The 18,375-nt window shown below is 36.5% G+C and overlaps 1 protein-coding gene across 3 annotated transcripts in view; it reads right to left on the bottom strand.

Annotated features, from left to right (window-relative positions):
• Positions 1-18,375, bottom strand: part of LOC100771222 (protein NPAT) — a 41,727-nt gene that overhangs the window by 10,931 nt on the left and 12,421 nt on the right. Inside the window, exons 5-14 of one of the 3 annotated variants that reach the window (XM_035443698.1) lie at positions 16,102-16,142; positions 15,285-15,509; positions 14,153-14,234; positions 12,114-12,201; positions 11,368-11,459; positions 11,199-11,286; positions 8,196-8,292; positions 6,923-7,051; positions 3,595-4,422; positions 2,785-3,306 (exon numbers count right to left, since the gene is read on the bottom strand). In XM_035443698.1, coding sequence (XP_035299589.1) covers positions 2,785-3,306; positions 3,595-4,422; positions 6,923-7,051; positions 8,196-8,292; positions 11,199-11,286; positions 11,368-11,459; positions 12,114-12,201; positions 14,153-14,234; positions 15,285-15,509; positions 16,102-16,142 — 2,192 coding nt within the window. Of the gene's footprint in view, positions 1-2,784; positions 4,423-6,922; positions 7,052-8,195; positions 8,293-11,198; positions 11,287-11,367; positions 11,460-12,113; positions 12,202-14,152; positions 14,235-15,284; positions 15,510-16,101; positions 16,143-18,375 lie in introns of all 3 variants that reach the window. The other 2 variants (XM_027415086.2, XM_027415087.2) reach the window with 2 other exon arrangements.

The raw sequence follows: 18,375 nt of genomic DNA, 5'->3' as shown, positions 1-18,375 counted from the left end.
CACTCAGAATAGCAGCAGTGGTGGAGTGGAGCCAGCCATAGTCTAGAAGACAAGCTACGTGTGCTGCAGAGGGCAGAGCCTGAGAAGAGACCTAAGCCTTTTGGGTCACTTTGGAGGAGCCCAGAAGATTGTGAGTGAATCTCCGACACTGGACATTGAATGATTAATATTGTAAGTTTGGTTTTGCTTTGTTCAGATTATGACTACGCCCTGGTTCTTCCCTCCTGAAGTAACTATTTTTTGATTTGATAGGAGCATACAATTCAAACACTGAATTTTAAAAGTCCAGATTTTAAAAGATTGCCTATTTTAAAGAGAATGAATTATTATTATTTTTTAAAAAACTTATGTGTATTGGTGTTTTGCCTGTATATATATTCACGAGGGTGTCATAGCCCCTAGAACTGGAGTTACAGACAGTTGGGAGTTGCCATGTGGGTGCTGGGAATTGAACCTGGGTCCCTCTGGTAGAACAGCTAGTGTTCTTAACCACTGAGCCATTTCTCCGACCCTAAGAGAATCTATTTTTAAAGACTATGGGACTTTAAAATTTTGGAATGATTATATTGTAATGTTGATGTGTGATCTTTGGGAAGTATAAGAAAAGAAAGGTTATGGCTTAACAGTGATGTGTTTGTGTGTCAAGGTGATAATGGGTCTATTGTGCGGACTAGTTGTATGTCAACTTGACACAAGCTAGTTATCTGAAAGGACAGAACCTCAATTGAGAAACTGCCTCTTTAAGATTGGCAAGCCTGTAGGCATTTTGTTAGTAACTGATGTGGGACGGTCCAACCCATTGTGGGTGGTGCCATTCCTGAGCAGACTGAGCAAGTCAAGATAAGCAAGCCAGGGTGGGGGTCACTAGTAAGCAACACCCCTCTATGTCCTCTGCATCAATTCCTGACGCCAGGTCCCTGCCTTGAGTTTCAGCCCTCATTGCTTTTGATGATGAACTACTATATGGAACTGTAAGTGAAATAAACCCTTTACCCCACCAAAGTTGCTTTTGGTAATGGTGTTTTCATCACAAAAATAGTAACCACAAGAGCTAGTTCCAGGACAGGCTCCAAAGGGGTTCTACACAGAGAAACCCTGCCTCGAAAATCTCCACCCCCCCCCAATTTTTTTTTTGATCAAGTATAGTAATAAAAGTTAAGAATTCAAAACAAAGCAAATCTAAATATTAAGATGTAGGGCATTTAGTGATATTATCCTAAGCTCAAGACTCTCTGGCTAGAAGATCCTATTACACACTGATTATTCTAACAAAGACTGAAACTAATTAGGAACTGAGTAGTGACTGTTCTGTTTGAACTTATAGAAGAAAACTTGGATTCCAAGAGAGTACTTATAGCCCTTAACCATTTACTCAATGTATTATATCTTAATGGTACTGGGCAAAAAGAACATACTTTTGTAACCAGATTAATCTACCTAGGGAAAATTAGAGTGACCACATGGTCCTTAGGAGTCAACCACAAGAAAAGCTATAGTAACTTAGTCCTGGTAGTAAATGCACCTTTACCTAAAAGGCTAACTATCCCTGTAAGATCTTATTTTCACATAAACCTGCCAAGTATCCAGGAATACTTATTCTACTTCCCTTGGCTTCAAATCTTACCTCTTTTCTCTAGGTTTTAATGCAAGCTTCATATTCTTCAGCAATTCTGGCCTTTCCATCATTTGAAATAGATTCACCAAATTTAATGCTTAGTTGATAATATTTCATCAGATTTCATTGTCTATATATCAGTACAATGGGAATGTAGGTGAATATGTGTGAATTCTTTGATTGCTATGATAATTTTGCCGATTGTTAACTGTATGTAAAGCAACATACAATGAAGACAAGAGCCCTTGGGGAAGTCTCTAAAGACTTGAATTATTTTTCTCTCTTTTTAAAAATTTATTTAATTTTATTCATGTGCATTGGTGTGAAGGTGTCAGATCCTCTGGAACTGGAGTTATGGACAGCTGTGAGCTGCCATGTGGATGCTGGGAACTGAACCCTGGTCCCCTAGAAGAGCAGCCAGTGCTCTTAACCACTGAGCTCTCTCTCCAGCCCCAACTTGAATCATTTCTAAATAGCACCAGAACATGAGTAATTAGAATGGGTTTTATAGAATTTAAGTTTTCTTGAAAGTCTCTCTAAACTAGAGCCAGGAGGTGGCAGCACATGCCTTTAATCCCAGTACTTGGGGAGACAGAGACAAACAAGTGGATCTCTGAGTTTGAGGCCAGCCTGATCTATACAGAAAGTTCCAGGACAGCCAGGGCTACACAGAGAAACCCTGTCTTGAACTCCATCCTGCAAAAGAACCATGATTAAAGTAAAAATAAAGAAATACCCTGCTAGATCGAGTTGAAGCATATATATAGGTATGCAATGAATTAGGCTTTTTCTTTTTTACAGCTTAGTGTTGTACATTAAAAACTCGCAAAGAAAAAAAAAAATAAAGCTACAGCCTACCAGATTTAAACAAAATCTGGCTGAACTGGATAGCAAGAAAGATGCATAAGCAATTATTTGTATAGTATTTTGTCATAGGAACTATCTATATTATTACCTAGTCAGTGACTTCACACAAGAAAATTAAGATTGCAATCCAGAGAAGCTCCAAAATATGTGTGCACACACACATATAAATTATACACACATACATACATGCATCTCTTTTCATTCAGTGGTGGAGATAGAGTCCACAGCCTTGTACATGTTATACAAGTGCTTTTCCAATGAACTATATCCCCAGCTCACCTCCAATATGCTCTTAGAGTTACCTTGTGAAAAGTTTGGCGACACAGCTTGGTTGACAGTAAATACACTGTTAGACTTTGGTGGTGTCTGTAATTGCTGTGGAGGAGGCTGTGCAGTCATAGGTGCAGAATTCCCAGGCAATACCACTACATTAGATTGACTGACAGTTGGTCCCAAGGTTGTTGGATCAGTCACACAGGTAGCTATCAAAATGTTACTTGAATTGCCAAAGGCTGTGCTTGTGGCAGGCATCAACTGTATGTATCCTCCATCCTTAGGAACACATGGTGCAACACTGGCTGAAAATGCAATGCTATCTTCATTCTGAGGGTTGTTTACTACTGGTTCCTCAGGTTTGAGTACTAAAAGGTTCTGCTCCATTGAGCCAGAATCCCCTACTTCAACAGATACAACAGCACTCGCAGTTTCTTCTGAAGACAGGCATGTAACAAATTCTGCATTTTTGGCGGGAGATTTAGAAGACAGAATTATCGTTGGCAAGTTTTCTCCACCGATACTAGATACAGCGCTGCTGAGCTCTGCATCTGAGGAAACAAATGGATCATCACTAATGATAATTTTGAGAGAGACAATACTTGATGCATCTACATCCACTGAGTCTTTGCTAGGTTTACCATCAATATTTTGGGTCTCAAGAGAACCTCCCACTGAACCACCAGATTCTGAAGGCAGCGAATGATTATTTTTCATAGGGTTACCCTCTTGGGGAACCAGTGCAAGTTCTTCAGAGCTGTTATGTTCACCCAAAGAGAGAAAAATAGTATCTCCATCTTTCACAGAAGAGGAAGGCTCTTGAGAGTTCTCAGACTTACGTGTCTCAGTCTCGTTTTCCCCATGATTTAAGTCAACAGATGCTGAACCATTGGAGAGCTGTTTATCTGAAGGGACTGATTCTTCAAGATGAATTTCTATTTGTTCAGATACATTTAAACCTAAACTTTCAACAGTCACAGGTGATATTTTACTTTGTAATGGAGAATTATCTTGGCAATCCGGTAGTGGCTGTGCTGCAACTGATGATTCACTATTAGTTTCAATTTTACTGTTTTGAATTTGACTAGAGTCTGGGGACTCAGAACCAAGGGAATTAGTTTTAACTTTTATTACATTGTTAGAATTTTCACAAAATTGACTTTTAGATGGCTTTCCAGTTAATGGAGTACTCTGGGATAAAAGCTGGGAATTTTTCCTAGAGAGAATTAAGTTTTCATCATTTGTTTCACCACCAAGAGACACAAATGAAGTTACTGGCATATCAGGCTGATCAGGCTGTAACTGAGGTTCATTCAGCAGACTTGGAGACAAAGAATTCTTTTCAACCTCCATAGCCACTTCATCTTCAGTGGGCATCTGACTGGTATATAACTCAGAACAATGTTCATTACTTTCAGTAGAGCTTCCTCTTTGGTTAAAGTCACTCAAATTCGACACAGACTCAAAGGTAATGTCAAGGGCACACTTCTGTTCAGCAGGTACAGTTGTTTTAAAGGCCTTTTTTTGCATGCTAGAGCTTATTTGGGAGAAATTTTCCTGGGATTCCTGTCGAAGAACATCGTGGTTGTTGTCATTCTTCAAATCACTTAATAATACATCTTCATTTTGATAGGTTGTACAAAATGGAGGCTGACCAGATTGCCCATCTGTAAAACACCAGTGTGATGGAAAGTTACGTTGAGTATGTTTAGCTTCTGAAGCAGTCACTTTTCCTGTACAATCTACTTTGCCAAGAAAATACTAACCTTTGACATACTAATAAGTTTAAGACTGATGCAGTGAACAAATATCAAATTGTTTCCCTATGAAAACACATGCCAAAGAAGGAAAATGTATAGAGGCTTAAGAACATCCAGAAGACAAAATGCCCTAACCTGGCTCTAAACAATAGTGGAAATAGTGTTTTCCCTATCTTGACTTTTTTTTTCTCCTATCAGTGTTTTTTACATAGGTCTCACTGTGTGTGGCCTTGAACTTGCAGTGATCCTCATGCTTCAAGCCTCCTGAGTGATGATATTCTCAAATTTTGCCATGACTGACCTGTTTTTCCCCCGATTTATTTTTAATGGTGAAATGAGACCAAGATCATTTTATACAATTTACACAATTTCTGTGTATACTTTAACACTTAACATATTTATTGGGGACAACTATACACATCTGTAGAATGCAAATATGAACTAGTCACTCAATGACCTTATAGAGATTAAGACATCTAGAAAAGAATACATGAACAGAAAATTGTAATAAGGTATGGAGAAAACGGTAATAGTATATTTGGTATAGGAAAAAAGTCGATGGGAGACTAAGAAAAAATCTTTTTAAGAAGAAACAATGTAGCATCAATATAGTGAGTCTTATAGCAGTCATAATTTAGACACTTTGAACAAATATGGGAAAAATATAATAAGGAAAAATCCAGAAAAATGCCTGTAACTATCATAATTAGTAAAAACCATATTGTGTGTAGAGCCTACTTAATTCTGTATTGAGGGAGAGATTAGGGGAAATTATGTTAGGCCATACAAACACAGGATAAGTTACATTAAATAAAATAGTGCTAGAGATTAACTTGAGCGTTTTTGCTACATAAGCACTTTGCTACAAGCTCCATTCTTAGCCTGAAAGTGGTTTCTTAATGGTTTTGCAAGACTTTCTGAGAGTAGGATTACAAGTTTTATTTTGCTTATGGTAAAGCTTAAGTGAAACATAATCTAGATGTGAACAAACTCACAAACGAACACACAAATATATATAGCTCAGTCTAAGAAATGGTAAGTTGAGCTTTGTTATTAACAATGAACTCAAATAAAGATACTCCAAAACTAGTTTTTAAAGACAAGATGTGAGAAAACTAGATACCATTAGGCACTGAAAAACAGACAAGAAGCTGGGTAGTGGTGAAGACAGCACATGCATTTAATCACCGCACTTGCATGACAGAGGAAGGTGGATCTCTGCATTCAAGGCCAGCCTGGTCTATAGAGCAAGTTCCAGGACAGCCAAGACTACACAGAAAGAACCTGTCTCAAAAACCAATCAATTAACCAACCAACCAACCAAGAAAACAGGTAAGGAGAAATGATGATCAGGCATAGCTTGTAGAGAGACTAAATAAATGGAGATGGTTGGTATTGAAAATGGCATAAAGTTTACCAAATTATGAGAAGTGAAAATGAAGGCTATCTGAAGAACAGAGATCCAGGAAGCGGAGAATGGAGTTACTGAAAGTACTCTTTGTTGTGCTGGCAATGATCCTTTTCTCACTGAGAGGTGATTCCACAGGCAAGTTCTTGATTTGATTTTGTAACAGAGAGCTATATACATTTTTATTATGTACTTCTACACATTTGTGTTATACTTGACAACTCTATATACTTAAAAATTCTATATTTTAAAATTTTAATATTGACTTATTCATGCTTTCTTTTAATTCACAGAGTACTTACTAAGTATAGACTAACTATGCTACATTGGCACTCCATAGAAGACAGAACTTGCCAGGCATTGGTGGTGAACGCCTTTAATCCCAGTACTAGGGAGGCAGAGGCAGGTGGATCTCTGTGAGTTCGAGGCCAGCCTGGTCTTCAGTGCGAGTGCCAGGACAGCCTCCAAAGCTACACAGAGAAACCCTGTCTCGAAAAACCAAAAAGAAAAAGAAGACAGAACTGTAAGACTCTGAATAAAGACAGTAGAGATAGTAGATATAGTAGAAATGTAGGACAACCTACAAATAACCACATTCAATACTATCAGCATATATTGTAAAATTTCCTTGAAACAATTGACTGTCAGCTCAACTCAGAAGGCTGAAAAACTCTTAACACATGAACCTAACAGATTAGGCATTGGAATTCGAACCTTAATGAAATTATTTTGTTACAGACTTGTCCATCTGGCCAATACTATTTACTACTAGGTTGTATGTTTATTGCTCTATGAAAGAATGAGTATGAAAAATTAATTTTTTAATCAAAGTACTACAGATCTAGCAACAATTTTTCTCATTGGACAGAAAATTATAAGCATAAAAATGAACTATGTAGTAATTTAAGTAACTTCTGATTTAAACAGTACTTTGTTTTTGAATTTTGAGATTAATTTTAATATTTTTGTGGATGTCATTAACAAAATAAAAAATCTTACCAGATTCTTCTGTTTCAAAAGAACTTTTAATTGCTAGATTGGTTTCTTCAGCTAAGACTATATTAGGATTAGTTTCCATATGTTGACTACAAACACTTTGTGATACATTTTTATTGTTCTTTGTTTTACCTGTTAAAAAGAGTAAGAAATAATTAAATGACCATACAAAAAAAAAAAAAAAGCACGAATACTACCATTCTCAAATAATTGTTAAAAGTTTTATTTCAATCATACTTTGTTTTTTTTGAGATAGGGTGTCAGGTAGCTCAGGATGACCCTGAACTCCTGATTTTCCTGCTTCTACCTCTAAAGCCCTAAGGAATATTATAGGTATTCCTACCCACCCCCTAAAAGTGTTACCATGCTTCTTTACATGTTACTTACAAATTCAAGGATTTTCTCACTAAACTTTCATCATTTGTGGTATTGCCATGATGCCTTAGGCTGCTTTTCAAGTCCTCGGTTCAAGCAACCCTCTTGCTTCAGCCTTTTGAATACTGAGATAATGTGCACATGTAATGATACCTGACTATAACTGCTGGTTCTTCTTTTCTTTCTTTCTTTCTTTTTTTTTCTTTTACTGAGACAAGTTTTTTTCCTATGTAACAGTCCTGGGCTGTCCCAGAACTCACTTTGTAGATCAGGTTGGCCTCAAAGCCTGCCTCTGCCTCCTGAGTGCTGGGATTAAAGGTTTGCACCACCACTGCCTGGGTCAACTGGTGGTTTTCACTCTCTTTTAGAATAAAGATTTATTAATTTTATGTATATGCTCTATCTGCATGTATGACTTTATGCCAGAAGAGGGCATCAGATCCCACTATGATGGCTGTGAGCCACCATTTGGTTGCTGGAAATTTAACTCAGGACCTCTGGAAAAACAGACCGCTGAGCCATCTCTCCAGCCCAAATAGTGGTTCTTAACGTTAGATGTTTATTAAGATCTTCTGGAAGGTTCTTCAAGAATATGCACATGTAACAAGTTCATAGAAAAGGCTGATACTATGGCTGTTCTGACTTCAAGGCTGAATACTCTGCATTCTTTTAGGATCTCTCAATTATATTTACCTAAACTGTAACAGACCCAGCATAGCTCATGCTGACTAGTCAAAACACAAAACCAAACTAAAACAAAAACCAAACCCAAGTCTCCATTTTTATAGTTAAACTTTCCAAAGTAAACAAAGCCCTGGGTGATGTTACTTTATTCTGGGTTAGGTTACTCAAGATAGTGGAGAAAATTCTGTCTACCTCCTAGAATAAATGGTGTACTTACCATAGTCAAAAAGATCAAAGAGAGCCTGAAATGCTGGGTCTGATTCTGTCTGTTCCAATATATCTTGTATTGCTTCTTCAGACATATGGATTTCACTCTGTAAAGTAAAAGTAAAGGCATAAATAAATAGAAGTAATATGGCTTTAATATGAGAGAAATTATTCATGTGCTGTTAACCTCTGCATGAGTATTTCCCTACAAGAAAATTCCTTTTGATTTGAACAAGAGACTTATCTAAAAGAAAATGAATTAGAAAATGTAGTTGATGAGAAGAGCCAGGACAAGAACAATCAGACTCTATTTCAAAGAGAATGGGTGGAAGGACAACACCTGACATCACAGAAGTTAACAGGATATCTATAAGGGATGGTGATAATAGTAAAAAGGTACTCAGAAGCACATGGCTCCAATAGTGCCTGAGGAAGGCAAACATAAACCTTACACAAAATTAAGCCATGTGGCAGTAATGAAAAAGACTGACAGTCCTACACATCCACAAGACAAACCCAGAGTTCTCAAAGTCCTCAAATGCTGATAGGAGTGTAGGTGAGATAGTGAGTCCTCTATTGTGCTAGGCTAGCAGTGGAGAAAAGGCCCACTTTGTAACTTGCCCTGTCTTGGAGGGCTGTAAGTGGACACTATCTTGAGAGGGATTCTACAAAGATGAGGTAACCTGAGACCTGAAACATGGGATAATCACAAGTAAGGGAGCCTAGAATCAACTTCCCACATACCCAGGGTGAGACAGCTATGGCAAGTAGTTATAGGAAGAAGGAAGACAGTTATGGAAATGCTGGACAGTTTAAGAGTTTGGCTTGGGCACTGAAGAATATAGTTGGCAACAGTCACCTTCACTGTGGCTAGGCAAGCCCATCATCACCTGATAACTGCAGATACTATTAGCCTGAGAAGCCTGAAGCTTCAGCAAATTACTTCTCATGTCCAGAGTCACATCCCATTAGCAAGATATTTAATGTCTACAGAGTTTTCAAAGTATGGAGGTCAGTGCACCTACACTGATCTCAGTGCTGTTTGCTTCCCTCACTCACAAAAGACTCCAAGACACTTGCTAGCTACAACACTGGCCACCATAGGGTACATGAACTGATAAAATTGGAAAACTCAGCCTATAGACTGAGGGAAGCAACTGAAGTAAAGACAGCTCTATTAAGATGAAAGATATTTCTCTAGTACAGGATTAGGACCAGCCTAAATCATAGGGAAACAAGTCTCTGAGAGATTCCCATCCTGTACCTCTACCTCACAGATTAAATTGTAGAGTATCCATAAAGAAGTTGCTGCAATAACGCAGCTCCTCACCCTTGTGTTTCCTCTTTTAATTATACTTTCAGTAGTATTTTGACTATCTTATTTATTTATTTATTTATTTATTTAGGTTTTTCGAGACAGGGTTTCTCTGTGTAGCTTTGGAGCCTATCCTGGCACTCGCTCTGGAGACCAGGCTGGCCTCGAAGTCACAGAGATCCGCCTGCCTCTGCTTCCTGAGTGCGTGCGCCATCAACACCCGGCTTTAACTATCTTTTTTAAAAAGCCTTTTTATTTTTAAAATTTTATTCTGTAAACAGAATAAATAAATACATTTATCAGATTTTTTCCACATATTATTTTGGTACTAGGCAACAGTCCTTTTGTCCGTACGTTTTTGAGACAAAGTTTCTTTATATAATCCTGGCTATCTCAGAACTAGATGTTTAGACTAGCCGTATCTTTAACTCCGAGATCCTCCTACCTCTGTTTCCTGAGTGCCAGGATTAAATAAAGGCTTCCACCACCAAGCCTGGCTTGATTTTTTTTTTTTTTAACCACTAAGTTCCTTCTTATTTTTTATGGCTTTCTTTTCTATTCTTTTATTTAACCTCTCTTTCTTGTCTTTCCCTAGCCTTTATTTCATTCACTTATTTTTACATTTACTTTTACTAATTTTTAACTTTATAGTACACTACATTAGTTTTGTTGTTTTCTGTTTTACAGTCTTCAGTGATGTATTAACTGATGTTAGTTGGTGCTGTTGCTGTTGTATTAGTTTGTTTTCTCCCTCTGAGTGGTACTAGAGACGGAACCCTTAAAAGTAAGAACCATCCCTAAATAAAACTGGAAAATAGACCCAAATAAACACATGCATGAAACTAACGAAGAAGCTATCACCGAGAGATAACCAACTTCTGTTACTGACTACACAAAGATAGTAAAGACTAGATAAACTATATAGCTGAAATTTGAGGAGGAATTCTACTTCTAAAATTAATCAATGACTTTAAGCAGAAAATAATGAGGTCTTCAACTCAGGAAGAAGCATTATGAAATTAAGAAAATTAGCAACATGTCACATACAGTCAGCAAGTGAAAAAAAAAAAAAACCCGTCAAATGTTGGAAGTGAAAGTTCATTGAAAACAGTGAGAAGCATCACTGACACATAAAAAGCTCAAGCATGACAAAAAAAGTTAGGGAAGGAAACTAGAAATTACGAATGAAAAATGATACATTTAGGATCAGTTTGTTAGAAGACATATGATGAATGCAAGTCATATTTAACATGCTATTCCAGTTATCTTTGAATTACTACTCAGTTCCTAGCAATGGGGATGAAAGGGAAGACGAGAGTGTTGCTGTTTATCAAATACAAAGATATCATGCAGTGAATCTGCAAGTACTGAATACTTGCATGAATAATTTTTATGTGTATAATAAAGCTGCACCAATATCTGTAAAGCAGGTAAGCTATTAGAGGGTGGAAAAAAAATCTGATCATTTTTACTATTTAAATAAATGAGTCTTTGAAATGTGTTCACTGCTCAAATGTGTTCAGAAACAGATTAAATATATGATGAACATTTTATTTTAATTACTTTAAATTAGATTTTATACATATAGTTTTTTGGCAATGATTTTAAAACCAAAATACCCTTTAGTTCTAATGTACAAAACCCTCAAAAGGTCTCTCACACAATCATATCCCTACACACACACACAACTACCCATACCGGAAGTCCTAGGAGTTCATCAATTGAAGTTTCTGGCTCTGTTGGGTTGCTGTCTGTTTGCTTAGGTACTTGAGCAATACTATTATCACTGTAACACAGAAAGGAAAACTGTTAATGCAGCTGGGTAGTTAGGGAAAAACAATCAAGAGATTTGAATTACACAACTCACCTAGTCAAAAACTTATTTATGTTTTCTGCTAGTTTTTCTTGAAGAGATTTGTTGCTTAATATTTTCTCTCTTGCATTCTCAATAACCATTTGCTGAAAAGGAAAATGAACACTAATAAAAGGATAGAAAAGAATTATATTATTCACTAAAACCCAAATCAAAGCTTTTTTTTTTGTCCTAGAAACTTGGGAGACTGAGGTATGATTATAAATTGGTAGTCAGGAGTTTTGAGTTCAATCTCAACAACATAAACAAGACCTCATCTCTAAATAAATAATGAAAAAAAAAAAACCACAAAAACAAATCCATATTGGTAGATAGTTTATGATAGCTGTAAGTAGAAACACAAGCACTGGTGCCTACCTCTACACTCAGGCCTGAACAAAATATTTTGCATTTCAGAAGTGTTGTCACAGATCTTTTATCAACTTGGTCTTCAATGCATCTAAAATGCAGTTCTACAGTTTTTGTCACACAGTCCTTTAATTATCTGATCCTGGTAAAATGCTCAATCAAATTACAGGATTGGGAAATTACAAAAAATTTTTACTTGGTAAATTTACCATGTATGTTCTCTAAGTACTACTTTACAGTTACAATTCTCTATTCAATCAGTAGGCAATCCAAAGGCAATTCAATTGTTCTCATATTCATACCAAAATTCATAAACACACATAACTATATATATACCAGTGTTATTAAATTTGAGAATATTTCAAGCTGCAAATTTTGGGAAGGTCACTTACTTTCTCTACTGCAAATGCATTTGGATCCTGTAAATTCCTTATTGAAGAATGAGGTCCAGATGACGTAAAACTCTTCCTTTGTGATTCACTGAAATACATTTTAAAAGCTTGTCTTTTACCATTATGTTTAAGAGATCAATGATAATGTATATAAAAATCTTGAGATAATAATGGTAGTATTTTTCTCTTTCCATAAAAACAAAGTCAGAAGACTAGAAAATGTATTATCAGACATAGATTCATATGTAATGAACTCGAGTTCTACTGAACAGCAAACTAAAACGATGAAAAGTAAACAAAGAATTGAAAAAAACCCTCAAAAACCAAAATAACATAAAACAAAAAAACTCACTAGCTACGCGGTTTAAAGTATATGAGCTCTGTTACTTTTATCCTCTTCTTTCTTTGGTACTGCTGGATCACAGGGTACCTAGCAGGTACCCATGGATCACACATTCGAGGCACATGTTCTACCACAAAGCTACAATCCCGATCTCATTGCCTATCTTGTGATGGAATGAGACCAACTGTATTAGTGGGTTTATGAAAAAAAATTAGTTATTCATGAACTTTATAATAAAAAGGTGAAAGTTACTGAATATTAAGAATGTTTTATGTAGTTAAATCAGAAAGTCTTTAATAAAGTCAGTCTTGAATTAGAAAAGGTTTATAATAAAGGCTCTATGAAACCACAAAAGTAAAAGAACAACAACAACCCCCCCCCCAAAAAAAAAAAACCTACTGGTTGACATATGAGGAATCATCTAAAAACCATTTAGGGGGCTGGAGAGATGGCCAGTGGTTAAGAACACCGGATGTTCTAGAGGACCTGGGTTTAATTCCCAGCAACCACATGGCAGCTCACAACTATCTTTAATTCCAGTTCCAGGGGATCTGACATCCTCACAAACATACATGCAGGCTAAACACTAACGCACATAATAAAATAAAAATAAATAAAATGAGTAAAAAAACCCCAAACATTTAGAACTCTGATCTCTCGACCAGTGCTGGCAGATATGCCTTTAATCCCCAGCACTTTGGAGGCAGAGGCAGGCAGTACTCTATGAGTTCAAGGACAGACTGGTCTTCTTAGTGAGTTCAAGTACAGCCTCCAAAGCTACAGAGAAGTCTCGAAAAACTTAAACAAACAAAAACCAAGACCCTACTCTAATCTCTCATATTTTTTAAGAAATATAAGCTGAAGTAGAATAGGAAGAATTTTTCTGGAAAATACACCTTAAAACATGCTGTTATGACTTAACGTCATGTGTTCTTGTGGACCATAAACATGCCTGAAAACATGTTGTCATGATTTAAAACTACACGTTTTCCTCTGAACCATAAAACTAACATTATTTACAGAAACAGCTGGCCTGAACAAGGGGGAACACATTGACCCCAGATGCTGTCTGGGAGGCCAGTACAGGACCGATCCAGCCCCTGAACATGGATGTCAATGAGGAGGCCTCTGCACTCGAGGGGGCCCCTGGTGGTGGATTAGTATTTTTCCCTGGTGTAAGAAGGGACTTTGAGAGCCCATCCCACGTGAAAGGATGCACTCTTGCCCTAGACACATGGGGAAGGGCCTAGGCCCAGCCCAGGATGATGTGTTGGACTTTGTGGAGCCCCTGTGGAGGGCCCTACCCTGCCTGGGGAGTGGAGGGTGAATGGGGTAGGGGGTTGGAGAGGGAGAAGGGATTGACATATGAAACAAGCTTGTTCCTAATTTGAACTAATAATAAAAAAAAAACTAACATTATTTATATTCATTTAAGAAAACACCCTAAAATTGTGCATTATTCCACACATCACTACAAAAAGTTAGTGAAAAATAAGAAACACACTATTGATTCAAAAACACAACTCAAATTTAGTGAAGTCAGAATGTTGGAAAAAATGTGGTTTTGGAATGAATATAATAATAGTCCCAAGAACTTAATCTAGTTACTTTATTCATGGTGTAAATATTTGCTAAATTCTTTTTTTGTCTGTTTTAAATGGCTACTGGCAATGTGTCAAGTATAAAAAGTAATTACCTTTTACGTCTACCAGGAGACATTAAACTAGTCTGAGATTTCTTCTCTGGAGGACCAGGAATGACACTTAAAGACTCTGCAGCTGCATTGTTAAGAAAACACAATAAGTCAAAGAAACACACATTTTGTAAACTTGCAATGGCATAAAAAACATTAGATATCAATTATTATTGTATATTAAAATCCAACATTTACTAAGAACTACTATGAACAAGACACTGTACGAGATAGTAAGACAATGTAATATAGTCCCTACACCTTTACAAAATACATACAACATGAAGAAAACAAGTATAAAAAAGTAGCAAAGGAATGCTCCTAGTGTAGAACAGGATTTGGAGAAAGACAGAAATGAACAATCTTTGATTTTTTTTGAGACAGGGTTTCTCTGTGCAGCCCCATCTGTTCTGGAATTCTCAGTAGACCAGGCTGGCCTTGAACTCAGAGATGTTCCTGCCAATGTCTGCCCAGTGTAATCTTAATGTGTGGCAATAAAATTCTTTTTCTGGACTGAGAGATGAGTCCTGAATTCAAATCCCAAAGCATGTATTAACTTGCTTGCCATTTCTTACTATTCTTTTTTCACTTCAATAAACATGTATATAACAAGAATGATCTAGATTAGAAGTGACACTCAGCCGAGAATATACAAAATATCTAATACATGGATATAGTGGTATATTGGGAAGATGTTTCAGGAGGACAGACTGACATTCAAGGTAAAAAGATGGTAAAAATATAACGTATATTTCTATTTAAAAACATAGTCAGGTCTTTCGTATTATTACACCCAAATTAAGAATTTGACGAATTCAGGGATAGATTTCATTTTGAAAAGGAAGATTTCAACTACAATGATGCCTAGATTTTAACTAAGTCAAGATGTTTTTATTTGAAGGCATGCAGCAGAGGATGCCCTTGAATTTCTGATCATCCTCAGTGCTGGGATTACAGGTGAGCCAGTCTTATGCAGAGGTGGGATGAAACCCAGAGTTACATGCTTACATTCTTGTTGCCGAACTACTTGAAGTCTGCTCCCTCTATAAGTTCTTATCTCTCTCTTAGGCCATGATTCAGTATATAAATATAAGGCATTGTACTTGGATTAACAGAATTTAAGAATGAAACTTACTAGTTACAGCATTTTGTGACTGTGACTGGTTGACTACTACAATATTTGACCTCACTGGAGCTGAAATTTGGCCAGTTGGTTTAACAGTTTGTGTGGCTACCAAAGGAGAAGTGGTAAATTGTCCTGAACCATAAGGTAAAGCCATTAACTCTGAATTGCCGGAAGCTGTCTGAGATGCAAGCCATCTCTGTCGCTTGATTTCTGCAATTCCGTTTCTTGTTCGTGCTGAAACACATGGGCATTACAAAGTTAACTCATATCACAGTTATTTCAGAACCTGTTGACCTGTACACTATACAACATGTTAGATCTATAGTTACAAGAAAGCCTTAAAAAAATAAAACAAATTTATGCAACAATTTCACGTGAAACAAACTAAAACAAATACAGTATACTTCACAAATCCCAATATACCTGTTCTGCAGTAATCCATACTGATAATGTTACCCCCAAATTCAGATATTAAAAATTACAGATTTCTTAAGGATGCCACTACTTTATACACAAAAGTAATAGTAGGATATACTTTATATGTGTATATATAGACACAAAAATGTATATTTGCATATATGCACATAATATGGTTTTAATTTTAATTTTGTTCTAAATTGTTGGGATCAAACTCAAGATCCTGTACATGTACTACCAGTAACCTATACCTCAACTCCCCTCAACTATGATACATGAAAATATCTAATGATTATACTTAAAGTAATTAAAAAAAAACATAGCTCTAGCACAGCTATGCTGTTAGTTAAAATGCTCATGAGACAGAATGTGAAGTAATGTTGAACCTTGCTGAAAGTTAAATACCAACCTCTCTGATGGGCAGCAAACCCTGGAGAACTTTGCATGTTCCTAACAAATAAAACAAAGTAGTTACTCTTTAAGTATTTTGTTTTAGATATATATTCTGACTTAGTTATGGTCAGAACTGCAGTAAATTATGAGTTAAAAGGTGATTTCCCTAATATAAAGAGTCTATATGTCTTTTGGGGGTATCCAATTGTGATTTGTTTTAGAAGAAAAACAGAATCACATAAGCACTCAGACAACATATTTTTGGTGATCAAATTTCTATCCAATTAACAATTATACACTGGAGTGCTCTGACATTAAGGTATAGCTTGACCTGACTTTAGGAACTTGATATGTTTAAGTAAACAACAGACTTTCCTACAAAGAAATGCTGATTCATATACATCAATACTTTAGAACTGCAGAGTTCAAGGACATCCTGCTGTCACATCTGACTATGAAAGTATTTTGTTGAACCTTCATATATGTAGAAAAGCAAACATAAAATATTCATAATAGGAAGTAATCTTTTTAAAAAAGTTTTTTTATATTCATGTATTCTATATATGAGTGCTGTATCTACATATACATCTGTAGGCCAGAAGAGGGCATCAGATTCTATTATGTATGGTGGTGAGCCACCATGTAGGAATTGAACTCAGGACCTCTGTAAGTGCAGCTAGTGCTTTTCACTGCTGAGCCATCTCTCTAGCCCCGAAAAGTAATTCTTTACTGTGAAATGTAAATCACTAATATTTGGTAAACAATCATAAACACTGTGTTCTTGTCCCATGAAATTTGTCAATTTTACCAACAAGACCCACAAACTTAAACTGAACAAAGGTTTTTAGTAACATAAAACTTTTAAGAAAACCCAAACTTGTGTAAAAGGAATCTAACTCCTATGTAATAGCTTACCAAAACTACCCAGCGCCCCCCCAAAAAAACTCCTCAAAACTCAACAACAGACTGAATTGTAAAAGCTATTTTGTTTTTATTTTATTTTATTTTTTTTCCAAGACAGGGTTTCTCTGTGTAGCTTTGGAGCCTATCCTGGCACTCGCTCTGGAGACCAGGCTGGCCTCGAATTCACAGAGATCCGCCTGCCTCTGCCTCCTGATTAAAGGCATGAGCACCAACGACCGTAAAAGCTATTTTTGGTATGCATGTGCAATATATGTATTTGGTGGCATAGGTGTATGTGTGTGTACATGTGTGGTACGCTTAGCGTATGCAGGACAGAGGCAATGTTCATTAGGCTATCTTTCCTTAATTCTTCACTACCTTTTCTTTATTGAGACAGGATCTTTCACTGAACCAGAAGTTCATCAACTTGGCTAGGCTGGCTGACCAATGACCTTCAGGTTTCCAGGTCTTTCTTTCCCCTACCAACTAGTGCTGGGGTGATAGACAAGCACCAATATGTACTGCTTTTTACATGGGTTCAAGCTAAATTCAGGTCTTCATGCTTGTGTAGCAGACACTATTACTTACTGAGTTGTCTCTCCAGACACTAGCAAAATCTTTTGAAGATTATTTCCAAGGGCAGAAAAATGAGTTATAGAAATATAAAGACAAAACTACCAAATAAGATGTTCATTCCTGGGATGAAAGCATTTGGAGCCATTTCCCTAACAGGAGGATAAAAATGAGGCATCTTTTGAAATTATATGGAATATTCACTTGGAGCTTTGAGAGGAAGGGTTTTTCATGAGACTCTACCATCACATAAGAGATGCCAAAACATTGATAGCAGTAGATCTGGTATACTTCCAAGGATGCTAAAACTGGCAACCCAAGGCTATGAACTAGGTAGACCGCAGTCAAGTATTCTACCACGAGAGAATACTAAAAGTAGAAAATACTAAAAATACTGAAAGAAATTTCCAGAAGGAAAGAATCAATTGGGCATGAAGTCAATAATTCTCTCAATATGTAGTAACAAATGGCTGTCTAAAGAATTTTATACCTTGGGCTGGAGAGACAGCTCAGTGGTTAAGAGGACTAACTACTCTTGCAAAAGTCCTGAGCTCAATTCCCAACAACCATATGGTGGCTGACAACCACCTGTAATGAGACCGGTGCCATCTTCTGGCCTGTAGGCATTCATGCAGACAGAATACTGCACACATAATAAACAAACAAACAAATAAATAAATTTTAATAAAAAAAGATTTTTATATCTTGGACTAAACTTTCTAAGTAGCCATGCAAAGTTGAGAATGTCATTAAATTTCTGTATATTACTATTTCCTCATTTGGATACACTCTATTAAAAGTATACAATTTGTTT

Source organism: Cricetulus griseus, chromosome 4 (assembly GCF_003668045.3).
Source record: "Cricetulus griseus strain 17A/GY chromosome 4, alternate assembly CriGri-PICRH-1.0, whole genome shotgun sequence".
In the NCBI taxonomy this organism is placed as follows: domain Eukaryota; kingdom Metazoa; phylum Chordata; class Mammalia; order Rodentia; family Cricetidae; genus Cricetulus; species Cricetulus griseus.
Note: the sequence above shows the minus strand (reverse complement) of the source record. Positions and strands in the feature narration are given on the sequence as shown.